This window comes from Pogona vitticeps, chromosome 2, assembly GCF_051106095.1.
Source record: "Pogona vitticeps strain Pit_001003342236 chromosome 2, PviZW2.1, whole genome shotgun sequence".
Classification (NCBI taxonomy): Eukaryota; Metazoa; Chordata; class Lepidosauria; order Squamata; family Agamidae; genus Pogona; species Pogona vitticeps.
In genome coordinates, this window is record NC_135784.1 from 220,760,188 (window position 1) to 220,773,041 (window position 12,854).

At 40.6% G+C, this 12,854-nt stretch overlaps 1 protein-coding gene across 2 annotated transcripts in view; it reads right to left on the minus strand.

Annotated features, from left to right (window-relative positions):
* Positions 1 to 7,712: 7,712 nt before the first annotated feature.
* The window catches only part of SH3GL2 (SH3 domain containing GRB2 like 2, endophilin A1), a 253,633-nt gene continuing 248,491 nt past the window's right edge, over positions 7,713 to 12,854 (minus strand). For both annotated transcript variants that reach the window (XM_072992063.2, XM_078384933.1), the window contains exon 9: positions 7,713 to 9,987. In XM_072992063.2, coding sequence (XP_072848164.1) covers positions 9,788 to 9,987 — 200 coding nt within the window. In that variant the 3' untranslated portion in view covers positions 7,713 to 9,787. The remainder of the gene's footprint in view (positions 9,988 to 12,854) is intronic.

Consider the following 12,854-nt stretch of genomic DNA (forward strand, 5'->3'; position numbering starts at 1 on the left):
CTTTGGGATTGGGATGTAGACTGATCTTTTCCAATACTCTGGCCGCTGCTGAGTTTTCCAAACTTGCTGGCATATTGACCTTAACAGCATTTTTTCTATGCCCTGATACGTAAGACCACAGAATTCAAAGAGAATGTACTTTATTTTTCATATGACTGTATCTTCTGTGTTTGAAAAACTGTCATATTGAATTATTTTGCTATGTACTTCCTGCTGATATTTTAATATTAAGAATGTCTCCTTTGCTGTCCTCTGAAGATGCTGGCCACAGAGACTGGCGAAACGTCAGGAAGAACAACCTTCAGAACACAGCCAAAGAGCCCGAAAAACCCAGAACAACCAATGTCTCCTTTCTTGAGAACACTCATATGCCAACCTGCTTCTAATTGCTCTGGTAGATGGGCTAAACATCAGAGCTGCATTTTAAAAAATGTAAGCCTTAAGAGACTGAATAAATGATGGGAGGTGGTAACCTTCCCCCATGACATTGCTATGTTGCCTCCCTTAATGAAAGCAATAGGTGTCATGCTTGGTTCACCCTGATGCAGCCCCATAGGCATGGCAGTTTCAAAGTTATAAGACTGGTAACTGTCATCCATAAAGCCAATGAAGCATTTTTCCTGCTCAGTTGTAAATGCCTGTATTTCGATTCTGGCAATCATCATCATGTGAAATGCAATCAAGGAGCCAGTTGCAAACATTTCCTACAATCACAGGATTCCATAGACTCTTTGTCCACACGGTGCTATTTACATATACAGTATGAGGTATACCATGTCCCCATAGCATCATCTCAGTATGTTATCCAGACTGATTCCCACAATGTGCTGTAAACAGCAGTAGCTGGGGGCCTGAACCCCCTGCTTTCTGGCAGCTGTTTTTCATTTCCTGTCTGCTGTACTGCTTGTTTGCTTGTCCTAATCAATGAATGAATGAATGCTTTATTATGGTCAAAGACCAGTGAAACCAAATCAATATAAAATAGATACATATAATTATTGTTTAGTAAAGTCGGGCAGGGTAATATAATTCCATTAAAACATGATAAAACAACCCCTTCTTTCCAATTAATAACATCATATATCCTTAATATAAGTAAAACCTCAGCCAGTGTTATATTATATTATATTATGCATCTAAAATCACCTACCCAAATAACTGAACACGAATAACCGTTGCTGCAGCACAAAATTTGGCCACTTGTCTCGTAATATAAGGGGTATTGTTAGAGAGTAGCAACTGGACATAATCCTCCTCTGATCTCCCGGGAGATTTACAGATAATAGGTAGTAAAATAATAGGTAGATCCTGTTAGCAAGTACAGAAAAGGAGAACATGACCAACTGATTCAACTTTATCACTATTACAAGGCCAGAGACAATCTGATGTAGGCAAACCTTGAAATCTTCCCTCCAGAAGCTTAGAAGGAAATACATTGAGCCTAGCTAGCATAAAAGCCCTTATGGCTTTAGATGACATTGTGCTGGCTAAATATGAGGAGGTGATAAAAGCCGATTTTTAAAGAAAGTTAGACTTCCCTAATTGGCCAACATGTTCCTGTAGTTTAATGTCCCATACCCTTAACTTCACCGCTTTGATGGCATCCGTGGGACCCATTGCTATAAGTATACTGGGGGGAAAGCCAATTTTCCATATCTCTTCAGTTATATGCTTCTTCCACTCGGACTGAAAGGAATCTAGTAGGATCAATGGGGCCAAGCCTTCTAATGAAAAAAACAGTTTAAGCCAATATTTCACTATAAGGACTTTAGCCCGTGCTTTAATGGATATTAACCCAACCTCTAAGCGAAGAGCCACACTGGAAGTACAAGGTGGAACTCCAAGAATGGCTCTCACAATTTTGGTCTGAACAATCTCTAGAGGTCATAGATTAGTGTAAGCGAATAGTTGAGAGCCATAAAGCATTCGTGAAATAATCCTGGCCGTAAAAACTTGTATTGTCCTAATGCATTACCTGTGTTGTGGACCAGAAGCAAATGTTAGGACAGAATATGGAGAGGCAGAATAGTTTCCTATAGGTAAAGGTGCCAGTCAAGGGTGCATTTTATCTCCTTAGTTATTCAGCATATTCACAGAACATATATAGAAAGCTGAACTAGATTCAAATGAAGGAGGAATTAAAATTGGTGGAAGAAACATCATTAATTTTTAAGATATGCAGCTGACACCATCTTACTGGCAAAAAGCTGCAATGACTCGTAACAACTTTTGACAAAAGTCAAAAAAGAAAGTGCCAAAGCAGGATGGCAGTTGAACATTATTAAAACCGAAATCAAGCATACAGAAAAACTACACAACTTTAGTTTGACAATTAAAAAATTAAAGTTGTCAAAGATTTCCTATACTTTGGTTCAATTATCAGTCCATACGGAGACTGCAGCCAAGAAACCAGAAGAGACTGAAACTCAGAATGAGAGCAATGAAGGAGTTAAAAAAGATTACCAAATGTAAAGATGTGTCACTGGAGCCCAATACCAAGATCATCCACATTATTGTACTCCCAATTAATATCTACAGGTATGAAAGCTAGACAGTGAAGAAAGCTTAAAGGAAAAACATTGATTCATTTGATATATGGTGCTGGAAGAGAACTTTGTAGATAACCTGGATTGCCAGAAGGATGATCAAGTAGGTCCCATAACAAATCAAGCTTGAACTATATCTGGAAGCAAAAATGTTGAAGACAGGCAGTAGATCCTAGTGGAGGAACTCTTCTGTAGTGGAGGAACTCTTCTTTAAAATAGAACTCGAGATCCCTCTATAGCTAACACTGCTGTCTTAAGCATGAGTCATAAAAAAGAAAGAAATACACAGAGGCATTATTGCTAGGCTTCAAGATATTCAAAGAAATTGGGGGGGGGGGATATAAATATTTTGTAAATTACCTCTATGGGAATCAGCTGAAAATGATAATGAACTGTTTAAACCAGGAAGTTGACAGGAGGAAAAACCTCCCCAAAGAAAATTGAAAAGGCACCTTTCAGTCCTGGGGTCCCCAACCGCCAGTCCACGGCCCGGTACCAGACCGTGGCCTTGGCAGGACCGGGCCACAGAGACAGATCTCTGGAGCCCCCACACCCCCTCCACACATGCACGGGCTCCCCAAATGCATGTGCGAGTGCCCCACCCACCGGTGCATGCATGCACAGTGCCCCGTCCACCCATGCACATGCACACTGGTGCCCCACCCATGCACACATGCGCTCATGAGTGCCCCGCCCATCTGCACATGCACCCACAGGTGTCCTGCCCGCCCACCCACTGGTGCCCTGCCCACCCACCCACGCACGTGTGGGTGCCCCACTCAGAACCCCCCCATGGCCTCCCCAACCGGTCTATGGTTTGGAAAATGTTCAGGACCACTGTCTAGTCCATGCAGCAAAATATTTTGGGCCAACACTGCAGAGCAGGAAACATGCCTCTCTGAGATTCTGGAAAACTACTGCTAGTCAGAGTAACCAACATTGGTTACATTTACTTTTACCTTTTGTGATACAAACTACAGTATGTCTTCAGAACTGGGCCTAGGTTCTGTTTTGTTGCAGAAAAATGATGAAAAATTTTTACACCCAGTTGTCTATGTTGCCAGACCACTGAAGCGTAAAGAGAAAGAGTATAGTGGTCAGGAAAGAACTGTTTATGCAATTTTGTGGTCTGCTCGTGTTTTTAAATCTTACATATGTACTCAGAAAGTTGTTTTCCAAACAAACAAGAATGCTATGACATGGTTACATAGACAAAAAGATCATTGCCCAAGATTAAGGCTGTGGAGTTTTAAATTGCAAGAATATGATTTTGCTATCGAACACATGCCGGGCAGAAAGGCCTTAATTGCTCACAGCTTGTCAAGAATGTTCTGTGCAAATTCGGAGATTGAAGATGGTTAGAGTGGTGAAGATCTGATGTATCAATTTCCTGAAATGGTGTATTATGATATTCATGAGCATACATAGAGTGTCTTTTTTCATTTTTTCTTCTTAATAGTAATTTAGCTTACCAAGTCTATATTATGTTAACCATTGTTTCATTATTTCACTGTTTTACTATTGGATTGTTATCTGAGCATATACAGAGTGATATATTTTAGATGATTCATGCTAACATGTTTATTTTTCTATTTTTCAGATTAGTAGAAGTGCTTAACCCAATTCTCTCTTATGTATTTAAATGCTGCTATTAGAATATTTTTCCTACCTCAATTGCTTTGCTAGATTAGAGGCAGATTTGAAATTTATTAGTTTAGTATATTACTGTATAGGAATAAGTCATTTTTCTACACCTTGTAAATAACTACCTACTGCATCTCATTGTAGTCAGTTATCAAAATAAGAACATTAACTGTTCTGGATTTTGGTATAACTTTTTGGGAGGCATGTGATGAGATGGGTTGTTTGGTTGAGATCTTGTACTGAAGATGGGTTATGTAGTATGGAATAATGTAAAAGGGATTCCATATTGGTTTTCTGCATAGATGATTTTTGCAATGCTAACAAAGTATCTGCTGGTAGGAGGATGGGAGAATGCTCTTCTATAAGCCTGAGAAAAACATTCCATGATAAGATAGATGGACTTTGTTGTGACTCACTGCAAACCACTAAATCCAAACAACATCTGTTACCCATGGGAAAGAAAGACAGGAGGTAAAGAAGGACTGTTTACCCAACCTCGTACCGTGATTGGATGTCACCGTGAGAAGTGGAGGATAAAGATATGCCAGCTAAGCTTGAAAAAGGGATGATGATGAGGAAGTTGGGAACAAGATGGCTTAGTTTATAGCAGTAGTAGAATTAATAGAATAGGATATTTCTTTTACAGGATTTTTCCTTTGTACAGAACAATGATGGACTTTGGACTTTTATACTTATTTGGACTATTTTCTTCATTTTGCTTTTCCTTATGGATTACCTGGTTGGATTAGAGGGGAGGCATCTTCCTATTTGCCTTCTTAACCAGTTTTTATTTGTTTTCTTGGATTTTTGAATCTTTTACTATTTTTAATACTTGTATAGTTTTCATGAATTCTTTACTTCACTACTGTTTTGTAGTTAACCAGCAAAATGATTATTTGCATGCTTTTGCATAACAGCATATTACTTTATGGATTTTTTTCTTTAATAAAACAATAATTATAAAAATCAATTGGTCTCTTGAACAGTAAACGGTCATAGGTCATCCATGATGGTATCGCCTCGGCCTGTTTTGCTTAATGAGTCCTGCCCTGTGGTGCATAGTAAGTCTAAGGACTACAAAACCCACATGGTTTTCTATCAGAAATATCCTAAGGTACAGTGGAGTTCTTATTAGGGCAGACTTGTAAGAGGGGGTTGTGTACATGCCTTGTTGGGGTTCCAGGACTCCCTCAGCACTTTTAAGGGTGTGCAAACTCCTAATTACTCTCTGTCCGCCGTCCAGGTGTCCTCTAGGGGACCCTTGGTCGTGACATGGTGGCAGCGGTGGGATGAACCGCGTGCTGGATTTTGTAGTACCTCAGGATGACCATTTTTGTTCTATCTTACAGCTTGCGTGGTTCTGATCCACAAGCTAAGTTTTGGTGGAAGTGAAATGGCAGAGGGACACAGATGCTTTAAAACTTATGTGTAGCCTCGTGCTGAACAGCCCTGTGTGAGCAGCAGCTTTTTAGGAAGCACTGTTTGCAAGGATTAGATCTTATGGCTGTGGCTTTGTGTGCTAGAATCTGGGGTGCTCTTTTAAGAAAGGTCCCTGGAAGACAGGTAAACTGTTTAGGATCAATTGTGAATGGTGTGATGAGATGAAATATGTGGTTAAAATCTTGTAAGGGACATGGGTTTTGTAATTAAGAAATGTGCAAGAGAGGTTCCATCTTGTTTCTCTGTATAAAGGATCTTTGCTATGCTGACAGGTTGTTTGCTAGTGAGAGCCAGGGGAATGCTATTCTGAGAGCATGAGAAAGAACTTCGTGATAAGATAGATGGGTATTGTTGTGACTCTTCGCAAAACCACAGAAACCCAAATAACATCTGTTACCTATGGCAGAGAAGGTCAGGTGGTATAACAGGACTGTTTACCTAACGACGGACTGTGATTGGATGACATCGTGGGAAGGGCAGATAAGGACTTACCAGTTACTCTTGAAAAAAAGACCTATGGACAATGTCATTCGTGACTTACCCGTGACCTACACACATGGATTATTCATACACGCACTCAGGGAATATTCTTGATTCTTTTCATGGACAATTCTTATGGACTACCCCTATAGACTATTCTCTTGGATTATTCTCAGGACAATGGGACATTTTCTTTTACAGGATTTTTCTTTTTGTACAGTATTTTTCATTTACAGGATTATTAAGGACTATGGACTTTTTCTTACCTAATTGGACTATTTTGTTTTCCTAATGGATTACCTTATTGGAACTGTTTTTATGATTTTTCTTAGCTTTTTGGATTCTTGTAATGTTTTTGAACACTTGTCTATTTTCCATGTTTTCTTTGCCTCACTACAGCTTTGTAAATAACCAGCACAATGCTTATTTGCTTGTTATGACTTAGATTGTTTTTGGCATTTAGGAACTTACTTTTTCTTTAATAAAAAAATGATTATAAAAAATCAATTGGTTTCCTGAACAGTAAACTTGTCATAGGTCATCTGATGGTGCTTGCCTCAGCCTAGCATACTTAAGGAGTCCTGCCTGTGGTGCATGATAAGTCTAAGGACTACAAAGCCCACATGGTTTTCTAACAGTAATATCTGAGGGGACAATGGTGGTCATATTAGGGCAGACTTGTAAGATGGAGAGTTGTATACGTCTAGCTGGGTTCTGGGACTCACTCAGCAAATTTTAGAGTGTCCAATCTCCTGATTACTCTCTGTCCGAGCATTCACGCGTTCTCCAGGGAACCGTGTTTGTCACAGGAATGGCCAGTGATCATTTTCAAGGTTTTACAGAATAGTAGTGAAGGAACGCTCTCACAGAATCCTATTGCTGTATTTCCTTTTGTTTTGGGTGCTTGGCTGTGTCATACCTGAGATTTCAGGATCCAAGGATGACTTTGCCTTCTGTTTTTGGATACCTACACCCAGTCTGGCTAATTGTCAGTGCTGTGACTTTAGGGTTCTCAGAATGACTTTACCTTTTTTACTTTTCCTAATGGATTACCTTTATAGATTATAGGGGAGGCATCTGCCTATTTGCCTTTTTAACTAGTTTTTATTTGTTTTCTTGGATTTATGGATTTTTACTATTTTTTTAGGGACACAGATGCTTTAAAAGTGATGTGTAGCCTCGTGCTAAACAGCCCTGTGTGAGCAGCAACTTCCGTGGGCTTCACCGGTGGTCCTAGTGCCGAAACGCGATGTGTTAGGCGAAATTCTTGATGAAGTGAGATTTTGTTTTGATTGCAGAAAGTTAAACAGTGTCACCGTCCCAGATCCATACCCATTACCCAGAATGGATGACTTAATTGAACACCTTTCACAGTCTACACATACAAAGTTGCATCTGGCATATGACCTAGAGGCTGGAAAAGTTACTTTTTTACACTTCAACTCCCAGCACCTCGCAACCATCAGCAGGCATGGTGTGGCTAAAAGGCCCCGGGAAGTATAGTCTGAAACACACATATTTTCCCAAGCTCTGGGGCTAGGGAAATTGTGGTAATAGCATGAGAAATCAATGATGATAAAAGAAAAAAGAAAATTACACATATTTCAGCCAGTCAGTCAGCATTTTTATTTGAAATATCAATGCTTTCCAATATATAGCTTACACATTAAAAGCGAAAAAAGGTATTGCCTTCTTTTCACATGGTTCAATACTGAAGTGGCACATCCAAAGCAGCGCAAGAAGATCTGTACAAGTATATATAGATAAATAGAACTCTGGAGAACACAGCTTAAACTCCTACAGCAGTTATCAAAAAGAACAGTGAATTAGTTAGACAGTTCACTACACGTGCACACACACAGACACAATGCAAAAAGTAGGATTAAAACATAATATATATAGGTGGACAGAAAAACAACTCAAAGATTTTTGCATATATAGCCACATGTTGCTTTCATTGCTCAGCACAATCTTTTTTTTAAACTTTAGTCCTCATTGAGGGCAAAATATACAGAAATGATGTTGAAAGAACACTAGGAAGATGAAAATAAAAATAGGTGTGAATAGCATTTCATACTTACTATTTTCAGTGAATATGCAGAAATATGGTTTCCTGTTTTAAAATAAGAGACTTCTTTTTTTGTGCCTAGAGTGAAAGTTGCTACATTTTATTATTTTCCTAATCTTCTAACATCATATATTTGCTGCTAGAATTATAGGTTTTTATGTCCAAGATTTGTGAGCAGCCACATGGAACCTGTGACCCTAGTCCTTTGTTGTCCTGGTTTGACCTTCCAATACAGTGGTGCGTCGCTTGACGACGTTAATTCGTTCCAGCGAAATCACTGTAGAGCAAAAACGTCATCAAACAAAATTAAAAAACCCATTGAAACGCATTGAAAACCGTTCAATGCGTTCCAATGGGCTAAATACCTGCTCGTCCAGCGAAGATCCTCCACAGGGTGCCTGTAGTGTGAAAAATCAGTCCTAAAAAAAGAGGGGAGCCATTTTCTTCAGCCGGTGGCCATTTTGAAACCCGATGATCAGCTGTTTGCTGATCATCGCAAAGCAAAAATCGGTTCCTGAACCAGGGAACCGATCATCGCACAGCGAAAAAATCCATTTAAACCATTGTTTTGCGATCGCAAAAACATCAATGTTAAGCAGATTCATTGTTAAACGGGGTAATTGTCCAGCGGGGCATGACTGTACATTTAAAATTTAGCCTGGAAACTTGAAAAAGCCAGGGTGGTCTCCTTCCAGAAGCTCTTGAACTTCTCTAGACCAACCTGATCCAGGAGAAGGAGGCTGTATCCTTTGAAAAGATCAGGATGCTTCTCGGTGCATTCTGAGCCTTGGAATTTCTTTTAAGTACCAGAAAAGAGCTGAGTTCACAGTCCTTTCACATGAAAGACCTTTTCTGGGTAACATCAGCTCTCTTCATTTCAGCAGCCTAATATAGGTGGCAATAACACTATTGTTGCTCTTGTCTGAACTCTTAAAAGTTAGGAACTCTTAGCAAACTACCTCAAATCATTCTCGGAGGCCTCAGATCCCAACCTAATTTTTATGCCCACTCCAATCTAACAGATAAAAGCCAACAGCAGGGAAAGTGGAATATACAGTATTTTGCCGTTTCCCCAAGGAGAGGATTCCTTGGTCATTTGGTCAAGAAAAAGTACAAAGAACGGGTTTGCCATTATTAGATCTGCTTAAACAGTATATTTTCAGAAATGATCAAAGATATTTTCCTCCTCTTTTTCTATAGAACTAAATGGCAATAGAGTGGTGATATACTTTATCTTACCAAAGAAGATATTTTACCATTTCCCCCCTTCCACAACACTATGACTGAGTCACACCAACAGTTACCACCCACTTCCCTTCTCCTGTATGTACTTTTCTGAGGCAACACTGAGGTAATGGAAGAACCCACATGTCTGGCTCCATCACTTTGGGAAGATAGCACATAATCACCACTGTGCATCTGACAACACGAAAACCAAAGATTGTCCGTGGGGCCTGATGACTAGCTAAACCACTGCAGCTTGTTCTTGTGATGTGGAGCAAGCAGCCATTTTATTGATTCATATCTTTATTGTTAAAAGCAGTGGTATTAACACATGACTTTTTTGGTAAGGGGAGTGGGGGGTTCAAGACGTGGTGACTCAGCTGTCCTAACGAGGCAAAGGAACAAGAATTTCTACATAGTTGATGGGGAAAAACCCTGACTGGCCATGCAGCATTCCCTCATACCAATTTTCATCAATTTGGTTGGTGAGGGTAATGACATCACCCTCTTTAAAGCCAAGCTCCCCTTCATTTTCTGGATCAAAGTCATACAGAGCTCGACAGCATGGCTGGTCCATTGGAGCACCTACAGAGGAAAAGAAGAAAACAGAAATATAGGGATTTGGGCAAAGCTGTATTCTCTTGTACATATCATTGTACATACCCACAATGCCAGCACTTAGGATGTTACTTTCAAAAATTAATTCATTACATACCAGATTTTTCACTTCTATGATAACATTTTACTTCTTTGTAGTTATTACCCTAAGCCTTCATGTGTAGTTCTGTGCCTCCTATGTGGTATTACTGTGTTTCCCCCAAAATAAGACAGGGTCTTATGTTAATTTTTGCTCCAAAAACGCATTAGGGCTTATTTTCAGTGGATGTTTTATTTTTTTATGTACAACAATCTACATTTATTCAAATACAGTCATGTTATCTTCTTGTTGTTGCTGCACAATGGTAGAAGGCGGGGTTTCACTTAACTAGGTCTTATTTTGTGGGTAGGGCTTATATTACAAGCATCCTGAAAAATCATACTAGGGCTTATTTTCAGGTTAGGTCTTATTTTCAGGGAAACAGGGTATTCAGAAATCAATGCATGTTTGTTTGTAATTAGAGGGGGTGCTGATAAGTATTGAGCCTTTCCCCCCGCCAAAAAATGAGCTAGGAAACTATAAATTGAAGAGATTATTGGCCAATTTGCCTATATTCAATGGTGAAAAATCAACTACCTATGATTTTAACTTATCTTTCATTTTCTGGTCCAAAGTGAACATAGCGGTGTTACATACAGCACTGATGGTACCTGTCTGTCATGGGTTTGGAGGGAAAGTTCCATCCTATGGGGAGTGGAAGGCGGGACATCAGGGAGGAGGAGCTGTACTATATATATATTTGGAGCTTGTGTGAGGAGTGAGGAGTGGGAGTCTGTGTGTCAGACTGAGTACAACTGTGTGTCAGTTAGTACCTACCTGATAGGTTCAGGTTTCTATATAGGTAGCCAGAACTGATAGGTTCAGGGTCTGTGCTTTACTTTAAAGTGTTCTGTGTGAACCAAACTGTTGTATGTATGATTGAGACTAAGCCACGTTACAGTATCTTATTTACTTGATCTTTTTATTTACCCTGTTTGTTATTTAAATAAACCTTGTTCTTTTGTTTGTTAAAAATCCATTCCTGGTCTGTGTGACTCCTTATAGGGAATGGTTGGTGGCAGCATAATTATAGTGTGGCATACTCCAGTAGGTCTGGGGTTGCCACATTGATTGGTGTCCAGCTTGTGGGATACGACTGGTCCAGTTGTCCAGTGGTCCAGCAAAGCCTTGGCAAGTGTGCCCAGAGCAAGGGGGGTCTAGTCAGGGAAAATCTGAGAGCGCATAGGTAATCTTCTAGGCTTACCTCACGGGGAGGTAGGCTAGTGGAAGAACGTGTAACCTCAGATTGGGGACTAGATTAGGGAGCTCTGAGGCAACCCGTTTTGGCGGGAAAGAGCTGAGGCAAAGCTGTGTGAAGTAACAGTGATCTAGCCTGTCTGCTGAGAGGCCTAGCAGAGGGGGTGGATTCTGCCTGGCAACAGTTGCAAGTTAGTGCTGAAGGAACAGCAGAAATCTATAGAAGGCTGTTTCTGAGGCAAAAAGGAAAAAAAAGTCGTCGCTTTATTTTGAGGCTTGACTTTTGAAGGCAGCCTGTTCTGGGGGGGGATTATGCCCTTGACTCGAAGCCAAATGGCAGAAATGGGTGAAGTGAGGGAACCACAGGTAGACCAAGGTTCTGAGGAGGAATTTGGCTCAGTGCAGGATGAGAGCACGGGAGAACAGAACCTCAGAAAAATGCGCCTAGCCCAACAGCATGAACTGAGGGTGAGGGAAATGGAGGAAAGATTAGAGAGAGAAAGAATGGGGGAAAGGGAGAAACAGAGAATTCGAATTAGAGAGAGAGAGAATGGAAAAAGAAGAAAGATTAGAGAGAGAGAAAATTGCTCTGGAAAAAGAAAGGATGGCGTTTGAGTTAAGAAAATTGGAAATGATGAACCAGAACAATAATAACAATAGGGATTCTGAGGTGGGCCAATTGTCTAAAACTGACCTGAAGAAATTCCCTGTGTACCACAAGGGAGATTGCCCTGAGGTGTTCTTTTCCCTCGTGGAAAGAGCGTTTGTGGACTTCTCAGTAAGGGAAACTGAGAAGATGACCATTATGCGATATTTAATCAGTGGCAGCCTGGCAGAAGTCTATGCAGAGATGCCAGTGGAACTACTGAAAGATTTCGCTGAGTTTAAAAAACTGGTGTTTGCCAGACATGGGATAAATGCGGAACAGCTGAGGCAAAGATTCAGGTCACTCACAAAGAAACCAGAGCAGACTTTTACCCGTGGGGGCCCAACTGGTGAGGTTGCTAGAGAAATGGCTGTCTCAGGAGGGGACAGAGACCTTCCAGCAGCTCAAAGACCTGATAGCGCTGGAACAGTTTTATTCAGTCCTGCATGGGGAACTGAAGTTCCAGGTGAGGGAGAGGAAACCGAAATCTGTGACGGAAGCGGCAGAGATCGCAGATTTTATTTACCAAATAAGAAAGCCCTTAGGTGCTGAGGGGAAATCTGTAGGTAAACCCAAAGAAACCTACAGCAAGTACTCTCAGGGACCAGGGAAAAACCAGCAAGGGGGAGGGGCCCATGTTGAAGGGAAGCCCTCAGACATGAAACCACCAAGACCTCAGATTTTGGAGGGAAAACCCAAACCAGAGGAGAAAGACTCCAAGTACAGCAGAAAATGTTATTTCTGTCAAGGAAAGGGCCATCTAATCTCAGAGTGTGAGAAATTAAAGCAGCTAAAGGGAAATCTGCCTCATGATTTGAGTGGAACCAAGCCAAAAGCTGTGTTCTGTGTCCAGAAAGAGCAAAGCTCCTTGCCACTGAGGGAGCCTGTTGCCATGGCTACTCAATCTGGAAC